Below are 20,554 nucleotides of genomic sequence, written 5' to 3' on the forward strand. Positions count from 1 at the left end.
TACACCATCTCAGAACTGAGACTCCTTCAGTAGTGAATGAGATTTTCTATTCATTGTGGGTATTAAGTTTAATGTTCAGAGGAGGTGATCCAGATCTATTCATAGTTTCTGTCTCAAATACCAAGTAAAGTCTCAAGGAGCGGCCCATGTCACCTTGGGAGAGGAGGCGAGGTGGCCAGACCAGCCATGGTAGAGTTGATAGTCTCCAAATTGGCAAGCTTGACTTGCCAGGAGAGAAAGCTGCTTCATGAGATGTGACCCACTTTCCTGCCTCTTCCTGTTGAGCCCTTTGGGGTTCGAGGCCCAGCTGGCTCATCTGCTTTTCTCTGTCAGATGTCTCTGGAGAAGGCAGGATGGTCTCAGAAGTCTGTGGTGGTAAGGATCACTTTTCAAACTTCAAGGTTTCTTGTCATTTTTTTTCATTCTGGAAGAATTATCACAAAGCACAATCTTCTGTGGAAAAATTTGGTTAACCCAAGCATGTGGCCCACGTCAGATATATGAGCTGATGATCTATTCAGCTCTTATATAACATCAGATTTCCTGATTAACTCTTTTAATCTTAATTGTTTTAAAACAGACTCAAAGATTCTAAAGCTCTTTACTGCTAGTCTCCTGGGCTCGGATGTTGAGTCCCAGGCTGTTTTACCACATTGCTTGGGCAAAACAATGGCTTGCTCTGGGATTTAAAAAATATAATGAGGTTGTTCTCTTGCTTTGTAACTTTTTATCTCAGCATGAGCTCAGTTCTTCTCAAGGAACTTTGTTCATAGTATCAAAGCCTTGAATTTTCTTATTCCTTTAAGAATAACCCAAATCAATGAAGGCTTTAGATAGTTGGGCTCTCACCTTTCTTGGACTATTTCTCTTGCCAATAGACACAAACTATGCAAGGAATTAAATCTTCTATAAGTGAAATTATTTTTTCCCCTAAGGGAAAAGGTTTCAAATGTTGATTTCTCACTCATATTTGTAAGAAAGCTATAATTTAAAAAAATTTAATAGGAAACTATAGAACCAAATAAATGTCTATGTTCTACCTAATAAATATCCTACTTACTAATCAGAAGACATGGAAATATTTGTTGATAGCTGTTACATGTATAGAATATCCTGTTGTTTTTTTAAATAGGGAGGGAGAATTGAATTTTAAGTATTCCAATAACTGTGTACATTCATTAACTTTCTCTGAAAAAGATATTCTTTCTAGTCCTATGTGGTCTCCCCCTTTTTAAATTCTTCTAATTATTTTAGTAAGGACAGATAATCCACAGATATCTATATTCACACATGAAACATACACTTAAGATTGGCAGACTCAAATCCATTCTAGAAAGTCACAATTTCTGCCTTTTCCCATGAAAGGTTCCTGAACCTCCTATATCTCAACCCAACAATACATTAAATAGAACTGAGTAAAAGATGCCTTTTGGGGAATGGAGCTTGTTTTCCCTGCACACAGTGGAACTGCATATCTACCAAGCAATAAGCTTTGTGGAAAAAAAAAAAAAAAGAAGAGGCTATTCGCACTGATGTAACTTTTTGCTTCTGTTCTTTTCTTAACTTCACTTCAGGCACAAAGTTGAAAACAACAAATATTACACATGACAGGAAAGTGAAAGATGACCTCAAATTTTGTCTCATGCCTCCCAAATGGTATACAGGTGACTAGCCATTTTCAAACTAGAACTTTCCTGAAACTTAGGAAAGTCTCTTACAGTGAGCAGGTTGGCCAAGTAGCAGAACTACCATTGCTTAGGACAAGTCATTCAGGCTCTAAGGAGAGCCATTAGAAATCTTATTAATTTAGAACTTTGGTTTGCAATGAGTCTGCTAATTTTGGAACCAAGTGATGCCATTTCCTTCCTTCTCCATTTCTCCCTTCTTTTTACTTTTTTCCTCTGCTTTTGTTATATCCTGCTTGTCACACTGCCTGTGTGTTCTGTTTAGTGGTTAGGAACACTGTCTCCATATGCTATGTCTCCCTCCAACTCTGGTTGAGAAGCATCTGATTTAAACAGTTCCAACCAGCCTCTACCATTAGGAACTAAATCAATAATAAACAAATAAAAAATAAAAATATACTTAAGACAATAGCTCTTGTTATCTCTAATATAAGTAGCTTATTATTGATTAAGCTATTAACTGTTTCTTTTGTTTGTGGGGGAATGTTAGATGTGATAATAATATAGCTGGTGTGGGTTGAACTGTGCCCTCTAAATAAGTATGTGTGTGTGTGTGTGTGTGTGTGTGTTTGTGTGGAGAGAGAGAGAGAAAGCCCAAACCCCTAATACCTGTGACTGTGACCTTATTTGGAAATCTGGTCTTGGCAGATGTAACTGAGTTAAGATGAGGTCATACTATATTAGGGTGAGCCCTAATCCAATATGATTGGATTGGATGACTGGTCTCTTCACAAGAGGGATATCTGGATACACACAGACTCAGAGAGAAGAAGCCACTTGAAGACCAAGATACAGATTAGAGTTAACAGGCTTCCACAAACCAAACAACGCCTGGGGCTAACAGAAGCTGAAAGATACGTGGGCTCTCCAGGTTTTGGAGAGAGTGTGGTCCTGTTGAAACCTTGATTTCATACTTGCAGCTTCCACAACAGTGAGAGAATAAATTTCTGTTGTTTTCAGCTATTCAAGTTTGTGGTAATTTGTTATGACAGCCTAGGAAACTAAGACAATAGCTAATCTATATTTATCCCAAGCCTGGCAGTTTGGCATCGTTCAAGGGAGCACGTGGGTCACAACAATTTGGGGAGTAATGTTTGGAGACAGGACACTTACTTACCGCAACCTCCACGTTGGGTAATAAAGACAGAGGAAGGATTCTCCCTTCTACCCAGGAAACCATACCTCCTTTTAACTGTCTCTAGACATGGTGGATAGCAATAGGATAGATTGCCAGAGTCCTCAGTTCGGAGGAAAAAATTCAGGATTTTGAGTGACATAAAAATCAAGAGAAGAAAACCAGACTCCCTTCTTTGTCACTCTTTCTAGTGCTGAAGCAGGGTTATGCTGGGAAGCAGGAGAGGGACAGCCAAGTACATCTATTTTCATAGACATGTTTGCCTTCATGAACTTCTGTGTATTGGCCTTGTGTAAACTCTGTTTTGACAACACATTTCAAAGGTTAAACTGGGAATTGCAATATTAAAATCAGAACACCAATCTATAGGGAAACATGGCCGTGCCCTTTCTCAGTGGATACAAAACAACAAAAAGATCCATTTTTCAGAGGACACATGGTGATTATTTCCCTCTAGTAAAAGTCTCTCTTGTAGTTAGCACTGGCTAACTCTACCTATGGATCATTTCAAAGATGATCTTTACTGGACTCAACTTGTGTAAGGTGAAATTTTATTTTATAAAGATGTTTATATAAGAGATGTTGCCCAAAGATAGCAAGCTTGTCTGGAAATCACCACAATCTTGTTCTGGTTTCACATGCTAATGTATGATCACGTATGGGAAGCTAGATGGTCATCCAACAGCCTCCCATACCTCTTTTTTGGGCTTCCCCTGGGGTTTTTTGGTGTCTAGTGTATTTATGGTACCCACCAATGTGAATTCCTTATCCAAGTAGTGTCCCAGCTCTCAGGCCTCTTTTCACTATCAACACATTTGTCCTATAGGCCTTTCCTGCTTCCTCTAGAATCTCTGCTCTTCCACTTGACAGTGCATAGCAAAAGATAGGTAACTTGAAGCAGCCGAATATGTTAGTTATGTCAGAGACCATGAAGCCTTTAAATCATAACTTTAAGGGCCTCCCGGTGGCGCCGTGGTTGAGTGCTGGGCTGCAAAGCTGCCCGCAGCCTCTGCAGCACCGGTTCGATCTCCGGCAGCAGGGCGAGGGTCCCACATGGCGCGCAGACCTCTCCTGCTGCCCGCTGCTCCCCTCAGCAGTGTACTTCGTCAGTCTGCCTGTTCTGCTCCCCGCTCTGGCTCTGGTGAATTCTCTCACCCTACCACGCTTCTGACTGTACCCAGTGCTTGTATAAATAAATAAATCTTTAAATCATAACTTTAAGAGGAGAACTGGGGAACAATGCTGACATGGTTCTGGAGTCTCTGAAGTTGGGAGACATATTCCTATATCTATGAGATTTTTAGTCAATGTTCAGCTGTGACACCTCCAGGCTCACCTCTTTGAACCTTAGTTTCTTCCATTCATTCAGTAAGTACTGAGCTATCAACATGTACACAGTCATACATAGGAAGGAGAGAGAAGAAACAAAGACACAGGCCATATATTATACACACCTAATATGATTCTCAAGGGAGAAAAATTGAAAACTTTTCCTTTATACTCAGGAACAAGATAAGGATATCCACTCACACTGCTTCTATTTAATTTTGTATTAGAGGTTCTTAGGCAGAACCATCAGACAAAAAGAAACAAAAGAAATCTAGACTATGAAGTATTTGCAGTGACAGAATAATATACAATACATAGAAAACTCTAAAGATGCCACTAAAAGGATATTAGAAACAACAAATGAAAACAGTAACGTGGTAGGCTACAAAATCATCATACAACAATCAGTTGCACTCCTGTATACCACGAGCTAGAAGAAAAAATTAAGAAAATGATTCTTGGGCCTCCCTGGTGGTGCAAGGGGTTAAGCACAGCACTGTGAAGTTATCTGCAGCCTCTGCAGCACAAGTTCAATCCCCAGCTGGCCAGGGAGCTATCCACATGGCACAGCAGTCCTCTCCTGTCTCTCCCTCTGCTCCCCTCAGCAGTGTATTTCAGTCAGTTTGCCTGTTCTGCTCCTCACTGTCTCCGGTGAATTCTCTCACCTCCTGGCACCTCTGGCTTGTATCCCAGTTCTTGTATGCATAAATAAATCTTAAAAAAAAAAAAAGATCCTTTTCACAATGGCAGCAGTAAGAATTAAATGACTAGGAATAATTTTATAAAGGAGGCCAATTTACATAAGAAGTATCAACTTATGGGCAGTTTAATGAAGTGGAGGCTGAGACAAGTACAAGGTACTAGGCCTGGTTCAAAGCTCAGCTCTGTCATTCACCAACTAACTGTGAGATGGATGACTTATTACTTAACTGCTGAGACTCAGAGCTGAATGGCAAAGTAGGAATCTTACTACCTTTCCCATGGGGTTGTTGGGAGAATTAGATGATGATGATGCAGATGAAAGTCACATAATGTGTGACTAGTACAACAGAAAATAAAAACATAATTTTCCCTCTCTCTCCAACATATCTACTTTTATCTATAACATGAAGAGTTGGCCTAGATCACACCAAAGTCTCCGCTAGTTCTATTTATTCTCGCTCTCTACCTAGTCACATTTGCTTTGTTCTCTGATGAAGTCTTGGAATGTTAATGGCTCCTCCTGCATTTGCCTGAACCACATTTTATTGATTATATTACTGAAAGACAATGTCACAATTTTAGTGTTGCCAAAAGAAAAGCAAGTTATACATTATTCTGAGGGTTGTTTGTTGTATTCAATACCTAAGTTGATAAGTTTCATTTTTAAAAAGCTTAGAATATTTTAATTTAAAATTGCTCTCATGAGTGACAAATGCTAAAAATAATATAAACTAACAAAGTAACTTAAATACTGATCAATTAGCCCAGAGCCTCTTAAAATACTGTCCAAGACAGTTGTCCTAATCAATGATTTATGCAGCACTCTGGTTTTAAAAAATGTAATATTACTTTAAGTCAATTTCTTCCCAGAACCTTCCCTGCCCATTACATCAGCGATATCCTGTAAACCTTTTTGAGGTTATTTGCTTTTCTAAGATCTTATTTTTGAAGCCTTCATCAGAAGGATTTTTGAAACAAGGTTATGAAGATAGAAATTTTCATCTAACAGTTAATATGGTCACATTAATTGTTGATAAAGAAAGACCAAACTATTGATAATATCTTTGATTTTTTAATTGCAAGGCAATACAAATTATTAAAAAAAAATCAGGCAATACAAAAGCACAGAGAGCATAAAAAGTGAAACTGATCCAAAGCTCACTTGCCAAAGACAATCATTGTATCCTTCTAATGACTCTGCAGGCACTCACATAAACATAATGTTTTAAATATTTCATCACAATGTTCATTTTATTCCGTAACTTGTTTCTTCAGTATATTGTGAAATATAAGCTACAATATATTGGCTCAATATAGTGCAACTATTTTTAGGTATAAGTGCAGAGTGAACCACCTCAATCTTGTAAACAGTTGCTTAGTATTTGCCCAGTTGAAGGATTAATGTGTGCTAGTTTATCAGACCAGTGCTTTGTAGATACATGTTTACATCATTGTCGATGTACTGATATTTTAAAAGTTCTTAAGGAAAAAAAGTAAGACTGAATCAGGTCTGGATAGGTGATAGAGGCATTTCTCTCTGTGTTTATATTTTCATAAGAAGAAATTTAGAAACTTAATGTTTGAGTGCAGATTTACAAAGTGTTATAAAACAAGGGACAATTGTCATTTAGTAAAGTTTAAATATTTTTACCCAAAGTTTTCCTGTAAATTTTTGAGTCTCAAAAGCCACATCTCCTTTCTTTCTGTTTATCCTCCAAGCTGAAACCCTATTTTCTGTGAGACCATAATTTGTGATCTTTCAGTAGCCACACTTGCCTTTTGAAAATTGGGGCAACACCAGCCTTCTCTTTGATGTGTGTTCCTTTTTCCTTCCGGTGAGAAATTAGGCCCTTTTCATTTCATCAGAGAATATGGTATCTCTCACGCAGGGGTAGGCGGTTAACTGTCCTCCAGTCACACTCACAACACCTGACACAGTTCCCTGTCTGTCCTCAAACACAAGGTCAGGGTTATTTACCACTTTCCCACTTCCTCAATGTCTCTACACGTCAAGGTGACCAGGTGCCTTCTCTTCCCAAGAATGGATAGGTACACCGTGGTCATCTTTGGTTGGCTTATTGGACTATTGATCTTCAGGGTGATATAATTTTAAATTTGACCATTATCTCTATGGCCTCAAGTTGAATATGTTGCTATTTTTTTAAGCTCATGTCCTTTTTGGCAGCTGCTAAATAATGAAAAGTTCCTATTCTGGGTAAGGCAGAAAGTACCACAAGTATCTGTTAGACGGTAAAGCTGGGGGATGTGCCAGCCTGGATGATTTTAACATCAGTCATTTTAAGGGGTGTTGATATTTGATATCAAAGGCTCACAGGATACAGGCTTGATTTTAGTCAGGATTTCACATCACTTTTATCTGTTGCTTGGACTAAAACATAATTCATATTTAAGAATCACCAGTGAAGGAAGAACATAGGGTTGGTAAGGCCAAGAAGATTCCTATTCTGTTCCTGAGCTTATTACTAACTTACAACCTCAACACTCAAGCATCTGAGTTTATTTAATGTTCTCAAATGTTACTGGGAATTTGCCAGTTATGCTTCCCATAGAATAAAATCACTTTTATTATTAGGCTATTTTTATTTAATCAGAAATTTCTGAAAAAAGTTCAAATAGGGAAGTTATCTTTATATTCTCTAGCTGAGCTCAAAGATGACATTTCTTAATCGGCCAGAGACTTTAAGAAATTTTAGCTATTTTAAAGTAATACCCACGGCAAAAAAAAGTGTTTTGTGTATGGTTAGCTTAAATATAGCTGACTTTAAAATTTCACTTTTTTAATCCTCAATGAAAAAATAAAAGTCTGAGTTATTTGGAAACACTAGACATAAGAATCTGATAAGTAAGCAAGTTTGCTAATGTCTCATTTTTGGATGATTGGAGGTAAAATCTGAGTTATGCCTTTATTTCATCAGTTCTCAAAAGTGTATTTTAATCATTTAGTTTAACAAATATATTTTAAGGTACCCCCCCCCAAGAAACACACACTATTTAGAATTGGAATACTACATTAGAGAGAGACAAAATCCCAGGAGGCAAGGGTGAAGGAAAGTTAGAAAGATATAAACATTAAAGAAAAAGTAGAGATAAGAGGCAGATAAGGGACACTAGGAAGATGGTATTGGGAAGTGGAGCAGACTGCAGTTTTAAAATGTGGACAGGATAAGTATCATTGAGAAGGTTACATACATTTCAGCATAGGTTTTTGGTAGATGAGGGAATTACCCAGGTGATATCTGGATCAAGTATATACCAAATAGAAGAACCAACCTTTGTAAGCTGTATGGAATTCAGTGTGACTGCTATAGAGTGAGCAAAGAAACAGCTAGAAATCCAGGTCCCAGAATGAATGGGCACCAGCTCTTGCAGTCTTAGGGGTCAGTTTGAGGCCCTGAGATTTTACTTTGAGTACAATGAGGAGCCATTGCAGAACTGTGAGCAGAGCAATCATCATCTGGTACATTTCCAATGGCTCAACTATCACCAGGTAGAGAGCATGGCTTAGGAGGGAAAGGGTGAAAGCTGGCATCCTGAGAGGAGACCACTACAGTGTTCCAGGTGATCATGGCGAATTGGACCAAAGGAAGATCAATGTGGAAAGCAACAAATGTTTGAATTCTGGGCATATTTTAAAGGGTAGGACAAATTTTCTTGAAGGATTGGATGAAGGGTGTTGGGAAAAAAATGAGATTCAAAGATGACTCATAATTTTGAGCCTAAACAACTGGAAAGCTAGAGTTACCATTACTTGAGATGGGAAAGGCTTCAGTGCAGGTTTTTTGGTGAGAGGGAGAAGGAAGACTAGGAGTCTGACTTTCTATGTATATGACTTTAAGATGAGTATCAGGTCTTCAACTATGGGTTGTCTTTTGAACAATTCAATACTCATCATCTTAAAAGAATGTAAATTCCCTGAAGGCAGAATTTTGTCTATTTTGTTCTTTGCTATATCTCCAGAACACTGAATAGCATTTAGTATATGCAGGTTCTCAATTAAAAATTAATTTAACTAGTATTTACTAAGTACTCACTACATGTCTTGCTCTGTTTTTTCTACATGATGAGGATACAGGGGAACAAAAGAGCTAAAATTTCTGCTCTCATGTACCTTACAATCTAATAATGGGAGGCAGACAAAAATGGAATAAAACAAAATAAGTCTTTTGTCTTAATAAACAGTTGTTGACTGTTACATATACTCCATGTCATAACTCTACAGGGAGGAAACAGATCTCCGTACCAGCCACTCTTACTCTGAAGTTCTTCTACCATATCGTGCTGCATCGCATATGAAATAACACAAATCCAAGCCTTACCTGATAAATATCAAGACTGTGTTTCTCTTCATATAAGCTTTTAGAGGACAGTTTTCTCATAGCAGAATTCTTTTTGAAGTGCATTTCTAGGAAGGCAGCAAGCAAGTGAGCATCCCAGTTCCTTAATGGATCCAAACCATGCTGCTGAATTCATCTCTCCAATTCAGGGCATTTTCTCACTCCTCATCCCTTTTCACAGTGTCAAGGGTACCTTAATGACTGGCTATAAGAGCCACCACATTATTTCATCTAAAAGGTTTAATTTGCAAGCTTTCTTGGAACTAAAAATGTGTAGTACAATGGGCTTTATGTTCTCATAATTTGAGAAGAATCCCTTAACACCCCATCCCCACCTCCTGCCACCACCACCAAAAGAAATGATAAATTTTCCATTCATAGCAAGAAGGTGATCTTTTGCCCCAAATAATTTCAACAGTCACCCTCTTCATTCAGCCCATCTGAGATTCTCTCAGTCTCTTCTTCCTCTCCGATGGAGCCTATGAGAAATTCTGCAACAGCCACTGCCCTTTCCTAGTGTTCATTTCTTACCCAGTTTCCATGTGTAATTTGATAGCACACCTCATTCCTCATCAGTATCTCCTACAATGTAAATGATATATCTTGCCTTAAAAGTTCATAATCCTTTCTTCTGCTCAGACCTCCATAGATGAGAACTTCTGGACACTCCTCTTGAATGCCATCTCCCTCAACATTATAATTTTAAAATAAAGCATCCAGGATTCCCCCTTGGTTGGGTGTGACAGTTTGTCTTGGTGTTGCTGCTCATGCAGCAGATTCATCAAGAATTCCTATGGCCAGTAGAGTTTGTGGTCCACCAATAAGTCACTTCTTTTTCCAGGCCAAAACAAATATGTTTAGTCCAAGAGATTTTTCTAGGGCTCTATTATGAACAAGTGGCATCAAGGCTCCTTCATGTTGCAATTCTGAGATTTACTGAGATCCTCACTTAATATGGCCCATTACATAAGCTCCATAGAATGATTGGAGTCTTAAATAGTCCCCTAAACACATGTAGGCAGTGCATTGTAGCTTTTGCATAGAGAATCAAGAGGGCATTTTTTATGCTTACAGTACTTGGTATGTTCTTCCTAAAGAATCCAAATTACAGTACAAAGTAAGAATCCTATAGGATGGAGTGTTTAAACAATCAAATCAGTGACATACAGCGGTGTGTGTCTGCTGTCTATCAGTGGGACTACAAAAGCTTTTCCAACAGAAACTGAAAAATTTCAAAAAGGGGGCCTCCCTGGTGGCCCAATGGCTTAAGATGCAAGCTATGAAGCTGCCCGCAGGCACTGAGTTTGATCCCTGGCCAGGGAGCTACCCACATGGTGCAGCAGACCTCTCCTGACTCCCCCACTGCTCCCCTCAGCAGTGTATTTCAGTCAGTCCTCCTGCTCTGTTCCCCACTCTGTCTCTGGTGAAACCGCTCACCCCCCACACCTCTGACCTGTACCCCAGTTCTTGTATGCATAAATAAATAAATCTTTAAAAAAATTTTTCAAAAGCACCAGTAACAAGTTATCATGGATATAACAGTGGTGAATAAGCACTGTCAGTAATGAGGTTATGTTTCTGGACTACCCAGGGCTGGCAAAAATATCAGTTCAAAGGAAACATGTATTTTAATAATCACATATAAGAAAACATAATGTATTCTAATCAGTGAGAAATCTGAATGATGGTTAGAAGTTTATGATCATTGCCAAAAAAAAAAAAAACCCAAAAAACCAACCACCCAAAATAAAGAAATCAAACAAAGCCTTCTCTCCACCAATTCTTTTCATGTTCAACACCTGCACTAAAGTTCGTTCCCGTGTCCTTATTTCCTCCCAGCTGGAAAAGAAAATCAGGTGTCAGAATTTGGACTGTAAGTGGGAGATATTATCTTCAAAGTTGTATTCTACCATTCATCTTACTTTGTATTGAATAGGCATGTTTTCTAAATATCACACCTGGCAATTTCCCACAGTTTTTTCTACTTAACAGTTACCTATTCATAGATTTTGCCTTAGGTGTAAAAGGTGCAAATTTCTACCACAGTCCAATTACTTAGGGATTTTTTTTTTTTCAATCTGCCTTGAAATCCTGTCTAATAAGCGGCTTCGGCCTTTCCATAGCCATTGCTTTCAAGTGATACCAATAGAACTATCCTGCAGGAATTATGTAAACCTTATATAATTAATATTTGTGAGATGTATTAAGATCCTGGCATAGCAGAGAACATTGAAATCTGAGGCTATTCTATATCTTTCTTTTTTAATCAGCTTCCAGCTGGATTCTAGAAGACTCCCAGTTCCAATTCCTATGTGAGAATATTACTACCACTTAAAACACAGGTTTTTTTGTTTTTTAAAAGGAAGGGTCACAAGAAGGTAAGGTAATGCAGCCTTAGGGAGGCTATAGAAATACCATCAAATGTTCAGAAAGACACAATAATTCACAGTTAATGGATATGCAATCAGATTCAGAATATTTCATTGGAGAGCTGCCTCTGAATCCCTATGCTTGTAGTTGCTACTGGAGAGAGAGCTACTGTGAAATCTCTATATCTCCCTGGGAACAGACTGCTTTTAATGAAATGATGCAGGTAACTGAAGTCTGGTCAGGCAGGGTTCAAAATAAAGCTAACCCTATATAACTTTTTGCATAAATGAACCACAGATCAAAGGTCAAAGAAAGGTAGGATTCACAGACAAAGAAAGGTTTCCCAGTAGATGTGCATTTAAGATAAATAAGGAAGAATTGTTTAGCTTAAGTGTGCGCCCTGAATTTTTATGGGAAATATTTAGAATTTTTGTTTTTTAAAAAAATTCAAATTAGATAGGGTGACCTGTATTTTTATTTGCTAATTCTGGCTACAACAGAATAGACAAAGGACAGTTGACATTATACCACTGTTTAACAATAAAAAGCACAGATCAAAAGATACAGTTGTCCTTTTTGTTTGAACGATTTTTATTACTCATAAAATGGCAAAGGTCTCAGGGTTTATAAATGACCATTATAACAGGTCAAAGAAATGGTCTAAGCTGATGTAAAGGATTATGACAAACATTTAAAGATCCATATATAAAAAAATCTGATGTTTCACCAATCCTCACCATTTAAGTAATTTAAACTGTGACTAAAATGTAATGTCATAGGCTCCTTATGCAAATCAGTCTTATTTTATAGTCACCCTGCTTGGAAGATGACCTAGGAGCCATGAGTTTCCAAGTAAAAAGAATTCATTTCATAAGGCTCTCACACTACTTGCCTATCTATTTCAAAAGTGCCACCATCTTCTAAATGAAACATTAATTTTTCCAAGCACCTGTTTCATTCAATATCTTATTAGCAAATATTTGATTTCTAAACAAACAGGTGCAATTTCACTGACAGGTACTTTCAAAAGGGAGAAAATTGTTGTAAATGTTATGGCAGGGCAGAATTCCTTTCATTTGGGTGTTCAGACAGCTAATCCCTTTTGGAAATATTGTTTAAATGTCCTCTCCATTGTTCCCTGTGGGTGGCATAACCTTCTCCCAGGGGAGATTATTGCTTAAGAAAGCGCTCCATCTTGACAATAATTTTCTCATAAAAACACAAGCACAATAAGATCAGTTCCAAATGCTCAAGTTAAATTAGAGATGTGGCAATTATTTTTTTTAAGATTTTTTTTTATTTATGCATACAAGAGCTGGGGTACAGGCCAGAGATGCACGGGGTGAGAGGATTCACCAGAGACAGAGCGGGAAACAGAACAGGCAGACTGACTGAAATACACTGCTGAGGGGAGCAGCGGGCAAGACAGGAGACGTCTGCTGCACCATGAGTGTTGCTCCCTTGCTGGCTGGGATCGAACTTGTGCTGCAGAGGCTGTGGATTGCTTCATAGCGCGGTGCTTACCCCCTTGTGCCACCAGGAAGGCCTGAGATGTGGCAATTATTGATGATTCAGTGTTCTGTAAAGATCCACTGTGGATCATTCAGACACCATGAATTGTAAGTTGTCTGCTAGGAATTATCCAAATTTGTGGTTCTGGGAAGCTGACCTTAAGCTTTAGCTGAGTTAGGTTTTTGAAACACACCAGTTTGCAAATTGGGGGAAGAAAGAAAGTGCTTGGTGAGACTTTTCTTCTATTTGTTACTGAGTCTCTTTGGACAGTTGTGCTTAATCTGAGTTGGCACATTATTAACCTTTTCAAATTAGGCGTTTAGTAGGCTCAGCTGAATATTTTCATAATTTGCATATTAGGGTTTGCCAGAACAGCTGGCACAGTGCTGGAATATTAGTTGAGAACTTTGATTTACTTAGTCCAAGTCCAAACATATAAAATGTTTTTGGAGAGGACAACCTAGCTAGTATCCACTACCATAAACTTTATAGACAAGAATAATATAGTAATAACAATAGCTTATACTGACTGAATGCTTACCATGTCCCAGGCACTGTAAGTAGCTGAAATCATTTAACAATTTTAACAGCCTGATGTTTTATTACCCCAGTTTTGTAGCTAAAACTCAAAGTGGTCAAGTTACTTGCCTTAAATGACACAATCAGTAACTGGTGAAACTCAGCTTGGTCCCTAGGTGATCTAGCAGCAGAATCTCGAGCTTTCCACTTGACTCACTGTCTCAGTGTCTCAGGTAACAAAGAAGAGGTTCCTCCTCAGCTCAGCTTTCATGTGAAGGAGGTGTCACTACTTTGACTGTGACACAAACTTCAGGTGAGCAGGAGGTAACCACGCAAAAGGAATGTAAGCAACTCTGCACCCCACCCACCTCGATAAACTACAGGCAAGCTGACCGCTCCTGTGAATGTGTGTACATTTTCTGGTATATTTTTAGCATGTTTATGATATGACTTATGATAAGGTATTACTAAGCTTATGATAAAGTCCTGACACATATAAGGACCTAAACTAAGGGTAGGGTATAAAAGTGTAGGGTTGTGTCTTCCTTAAGAATAAAGACCTTCTCGATTGATGTCAGTCACCTGAGATGAACTATGTGACAGGTGCACCACCAGACCCTGGGGGCAGTCAGGAATCTGGCTCTCCTGGTCTGCATCTCCAAGGGGCCAGTAAGTCTTCTGGGTAATGGGGTAGAATGTAGTACTGGCTCTGGGAGAAGGGGAGAGCAGACAGGGCAAGAGATTAGCAGCATAGGTTTTGTGCTTCTCTTACCTAAGCTTATTTCCCCTTTTCCTCCTTGAGCATTAGGAAAAGGTCTTTTGAAATGTCTGGTATATCTCAGATAATCTCAGTGAGGCAGGTGTTTGTGTGTGTGTATGTGTGTGTGCGTGTTAACAAATTGGGCCATAGACCCCTGAAGGGGTTTTTATCAAAACAACAGCATTGAGGTGGTGGGGATGAAGGACCAGAAACCAGAGGGAGGAGGGAGTGGGATAAGCCTGAAAGCTCGCTGTAGCCTGCCTCCCTGCTAAAATCTGTTACCAGGCTTTGTCGATTCTGCCTTGTGTTTAATTTGGAGGCAGTGGTCTTGTGTGCATTGTATATACAGGCATAAGAGGTGTTTGGGAATGGTTTGCAAAAAAGCCATGCTAGCTTTCTACCACAATTAACTTTGAGAGTATTGAACAGTCCAAGGTTTCTCTCTTTTTAAAATGCAGGTGAATAAATATAGAGATCTACTTTTGCTGGCTTGTTGACAACACATACATATTTGTAAGTGTCCATTATACTAGCTGGAGGAAATGCTGTGTACTTATTGAATGGATTTATTAAGCTAAAAATAAGCCCCCTGCCAAGTCCCATTCCTGCCTGAAGAAAATATCACCTAAAGAATTTTGTAGAAAATTTCCTCTAAAGCTGGAGGGCTTTAATAAAGAAGGAAACAGAAAAGAAGCAACAGCCTGGTGAAACTAACTAGAGCTTTGCCAAGGGTACCCCCTAATGAGCCACTGAAACATGTATGACACTTTTATTTCAGGAACCCTCCCCCCTCCCCAGTATCAACACATCTCTTTTTTTTTTTTTCCTGGAAAGATGGTATTTTAATTTGTGAGAACATCCTGTCTGGGGATCATCCTGATGAAATACCTCATCAGGTATTTATGCCGATCCTTCTATTATTTTTCTGGTAGTAAGTTGTAGACACATTGACTCCTAAAAGACTTCTCCAGTGTCAGAAACCTCACAGGGCAAGCATGAGGCTTCATCACTGTTTGTAAGTGTACAAAGAATGCACCTAGAATCATAACTATGTCTTCCAGAATTGGTGAAGACCCAGAACTGGAAGGCAGTGATCTTCTTGGCCTGACCTTCAACTCACTTGGTGGGGGATAGTGGGTGAGGCTGTTCAGCCGGCCCTCGAGGCACCAGCCTCTTCATTCTGGCACCCACAAGAGTTTGTGCTCAGAAAGCCCAGCCTCCAGTTAATTCTGGCCTCAAAGGTGGCCCTGTCTGCCAAACTGTTGGTCTGGCCCTTGCATGTGAAGGACTTGTCACACCAAGCTGGAGTCCTCCCAAATGACCATTGGTCTGCCCCTAACTCCAGCCTTGACCAAACTGCCATCTCAGGTGACTTTCTCTACTGCTGGTTTAAGAAAACAAGCAACCAGTAAAAGTTAGACGTAACATAGATATAGATATAAATAAACAAATACACATAGATATAGAGATATATAGTATAAATAAATAATAAATATATATGATTCCTCCTGCGGGGAAAAAAATAAAAAAAATATATGATGCAAGGTTTAACCTTGATATAGAGATAATATAAACAGACAGATGTAGATTGTATATTTATGATGTATGTATTTTATATATGTGTGCATATACATATATGTGTATGTGTGTGTATTGTATTTATACTAGCTAGCTATCTAATCTGGGCTGAATTCCAAAACCAGTCAAGAAAAAAATCTTGAACTTCTTAGAAAAAAACACTACCATACACTGCCTTTTGGTTTTGCCAACTGCCAGAGCTGTTTAAAAACACAAATACAAAAGACAAGCCATGAAATAAAATTAGCAAACAGTCCTACTTACTGGCTCTCCTGACTCACTCAAGATTTTCTGAGCCTTGAAGCTCCTAAAAAAATTTCTTGTAAGGAGAAAGCAAAGGTTCTTTTCGTGTCATTTCGTAAGCAGGTCTTGCTTCGAGGATTACAGGAATTAGCACACGTGGCAACCCCGGGCCCTGGCTGTTACACCTGCCAGGATGCAGGGCTCCAGCGCTGGAGGCGGCGTGGCAGAAGCCACCTGACAATGTCGGGAAACCGTTCCCTTCCCTAATGCATCTCCAAACCGCGCAGATTGAGAGCAAAAAAGGGAGCATTTTCCCGGCCCCCCACCCCACCCCGCAAAATGAAGATTAGTAGTAGAAATAAAAACACGCTATAGCTTCAAGTTGCGAAAGTTTTCCTTAAATGAGTATTATCCTTTGTGAGCTGCCAGAAAACTCCTAGCTTCTTTTCAAGGGGTTCTAACGAGTTGTGCTCACAATTACAGGAACCCAAGGAATTTAGGGGGAAGAAAAATACACGGACCGCGAGCGTGAGTCAAATCGGCTTATGCTCTACGGCTTTGGAACGGTTCTTAAAACGTCTGTGATCACGCCCTCGCACTCCCTTTTGCACCAGTACCTTATTCATAGTTGTACGCTGAAAAGCTGCATTTTCTGGAAAAAAACTGGGTACCCCAATTCTAGACTTAAAGTGTTGTTCTGAATCTCTCCTGGGCCCCAAGCAGGAAGCTCTCAGACCTCCTGCTCTTCTGCCCCCAGCCCCCAGCTGGAGGCTGCCACCTTCCAAGATCCAGAGACCTGCAAGGCGCGAAAGGGGAAGCCGTCGTCCTGAGGCAGAGAGTGTGTGTGTGGGGTGAGGGCAAGAGGGATAGAAAGGAGGGATGCTGGTTTTGTCAAGTTAATAGTTTATGATCAGGCACGCATTTTGGGGATGCGCCGGCCCACCCGGTAAAACTGCAAACCGTAAGCGGCGATCGCGGATTTGACCGGGTGGTGGATGCTGGGGGTGAGACTGTAATATTGCCGCATCATCCCCAGGCGTAACTAGGAAGGGACGCTGGAGAAAAGAGATGCCAAGTCTCTCGGAACGCAAAATAACCGCGCGGGGCATGCAGCTACTACTTCAAATCTTTTCAGGTTTGACCCCTCTACACCCCGGCTACCCCTGCTGCTTCTTCCCTTCCGGAATCAGACCTCGTCAAGACGTCTGGCGCCTGACTCAGGTAGGGTGCGCTTGGAGACCCGAGAAACCTAGCGTTGCAGTCAGTGTCACCCACCCGGGGTTTGAAAGCTTCCCGCAGCCACCTGTTCCACAAAGCCCGGAGTTTGTGAGCGCCCAGACTGCGTCAGGAAAGCCCCTTCACCCGCTTCCTCCAGCACGACACAGGATCTCCAAAGGCGCGCATCACCCCAAATTCAAGTGCGCACATAACCTTCGCACAGCTCGCGAGGCACACAGCGCTCTGGCCACAGGCGCGCGGCGACTTCTTGCTCTCCCTGCTTTAGCCCTGGCCCCAGCCAAGGGGTCGCTCAGGGAGGACGGCGCCCCGAAATACCTGCTGTGAAGATGCAGAGAGCGAAGAGAGTCTGGTAGACCATGGTACCCTGGTGCTTGGTGCCGAGTCCGGCGCGGGCGGTAGAAGAGTTTGCCGGGACTGACCGAGAGCTCCGCGCCCACCGCGCTCCTCCTCTGCCCGGCGGGCAGCTCTGCGAGCCGGGCGGCTGGCTGGGAAGAGAGGCGAACGCAGCGCGGCTCTGTCAGCTGCGTGTTCTCCCGCGCCCGGCGTGCTTCTGCTCCATCCCCGTCCGAGCCCAGGGCCGCCTCCGCTGCAGCCGCGCCAGCATCCGCCAAACCCCTCCCACTCCGGCCCGGTAGTGGCGACAGGGCCACCCCCTAGCTTTCCCTCTTCCAGCGCTCAGGTCCCGGGAGCCCTGGCCCAGGGCGGCCTCTGCTGGATAGTTAGGGCTCGAGGTCTGAGTTTTGCATCGGTTCAGCAAATGTTTGCAACTACTTGCAATGTGTTAGGTACTAAGAGGATGCGAAGAAGTAAAAGCAGGTATCTGCTCTCTAGAAATTTATCTCAGCATTTGTTACATGAGTTTACCGCTTTTAAGCATGTGACCATATGCCATTTTAGGCGTCCCCTGGGAGAGTCAGGCCACACCTTTGCAAAGGATATACAGATTTCTTCCCAGGGATGAGAATCTTTCCCCTTACTTCTGGGACTGTTACTGGGTGTGCATTAAACCCTTACACACATTCAACCCTATTGCACTTCCCTATGCCTGAGTTAGTATGACTGCTGTCCTATACAGCTTCTTACTAGGAGAAATAGCGGTAATACCAGTTATCAGTGACGGTGGGATAACTGTGAGCCAGACACTGTGCTAGGTTGTTGATTCCTAACAACCCCAGGACAGAAAATCATTTCATTTTACAAATGAGAAAACTACAGTACAGAGAAGGCAAGTGATTGTGCTCAAAGTCACATAGCTGGTAAGAGCTGGAAGTTTATACACGAGGGCCATAAGAACAAAGGCTGACATTTCCTGAATTATGGTTGTGTCCTGGACAACTGTTCTGTGCAGGTATTAGGCAAGTCAGACTCTCACAGTAATCCTTTGATATGGGCACTGAAAAGTATCGTCACTTTAAAGGGAGGAAATGGAAACACAAACAGGTTTAAGTACTTGCCAAGGTCAGACAACCAGCTAATGGTACAGATCAGATGCCTGAATGTGCTTCCTCTTGAAAACCAAAAAGTTCTGTGTGTTGATACAGATCAAAGTTGACCTTTCATTTACCTTCCCTTCACTCTAGACTTGCTTATTTCTTACACATTATTAAGCCAAATACCAGATCTGCTCCCCAAATCTATGTTGTTAATAGCCTGGGTGGTTTCCTACTTGCAAGAACTGGGAAACTGCAGGAATTAATGACCTTTCCTAAAAAATTGATTTGCTCAGGACCAACAGTAGCTTTGGAGAACAACTTTCTTTTTCTGGCTTCTTACTGGTGCCTCGGGCTTTATTTTCTTACTCTTTTGGGCCTTATCGCTTATCTGTGAGGTCAATTCCTCTGAATCCACATGACCACTTGTAACGCTAACCCCGCAAGCAAGTTAAACTGGGCTCATAGTTTTTCTTTTGTCTTAGTAAATTTATGGATTCTTGGTGGAATGTAAAGCAAAAATACTGCAATAAAGGATCTATTCCCCATTCCTCCTCCCTGGAGAAAGTAACTACAAATTTCACTTATCCCACATGTTCTCTGAAGGCTTTTGACCTTGAAGTTCTGGTTTCAAATGCAATCTACATGAATGGGAAGACTTTCTGCTTCTGGGTTGTGGTTGTCCTGGAGGTAGAAACTACACACAGATGGGATTTTGCAGTGACACTCTATAAGGCACTGGCCACTTTAAATAGGATGATTTAAGTAAGTGATTCTAGGAGAAAAATAAAGGTTTTTCAGAACCACCTCCCCCAAAATAATCTGTTGAAATGCAACAAAACGGTAATGTGGTCCCCCCAGACTACAATGACTTTGATAACTAAGATAATGATTTGGGATCCCCACAAAATAATCACTTAAAACTGAGCTGAAAATAATTTCTTAAAATGAAATCATTTTTATTAATGACTCAAACTTTTAATTTATTAATGATAGCATCTTGATCAATTACTAAGTGCCAGGCCTTATGCTAGACTTTGGGGATGTAATAGGTTGTAGTAGGCTAGCTTATGCTTCTGTAAGAAACCACCCCCAAAGTCTCAGAGACTTAGACAATGATATTGATTTCTCACTTGATCAAAGCTGACTGTGGTTCCAGGTCACTTCCCAGAGTAACTGACTCAGTTTCTTACCTGCATATAAAAATACCTGCTTCCTTACTCACTGAGACAGCAGAAGAGAGAAGTGGAAAGTTAAGTGCAGCATTTACATCTTCTACCCAGAAATAAGGTTTCTGCTTGTATTTCATTGATTAAAGCAAATCAATGGCCAACTTTAAGAAAGCAAGACAGCACAATCTCTTCTTGTACCCAGATGGAAAGGTGAACTAGAGGGCGGGGAACAGTTGTTAATATGTGTCTCAGTGGCTCATTGCCCGTGCCATCAGGAAGCTTATATTTTAATAGTAGTGAGTCAAACACGGAATTGCCACAAAAATATATGCAGAGTAACATTACGCATATGTGATATATAATAATACCTACTAACATTTATTGAACTTCTGTTATGTGTTAGGAATTGTTCCAAGCATTTATGTAATCTGTTTAAACTTTACACTCTATAAAGTTATCCTGATAAAGGAAGTGAGAAATATTTAAAGAGTTTAAATGTGAAGGAAGCCAAAAGAGACAATGAGA

At 40.5% G+C, this 20,554-nt stretch overlaps 1 protein-coding gene across 1 annotated transcript in view; it reads right to left on the reverse strand.

Annotated features, from left to right (window-relative positions):
• PARM1 (prostate androgen-regulated mucin-like protein 1) overlaps positions 1-17,785 on the reverse strand; it is a gene marked incomplete at both ends in the record, with an annotated part of 109,529 nt that extends 91,744 nt beyond the window's left edge. Inside the window, one exon of the mRNA XM_084234235.1 lies at positions 17,743-17,785. Within this exon, the coding sequence (XP_084090361.1) occupies positions 17,743-17,785 (43 nt within the window). The remainder of the gene's footprint in view (positions 1-17,742) is intronic.
• Positions 17,786-20,554: the final 2,769 nt, after the last annotated feature.

This window comes from Talpa europaea (genome assembly GCF_964194135.1).
Source record: "Talpa europaea genome assembly, chromosome: 5".
NCBI classification, from domain to species: Eukaryota; Metazoa; Chordata; class Mammalia; order Eulipotyphla; family Talpidae; genus Talpa; species Talpa europaea.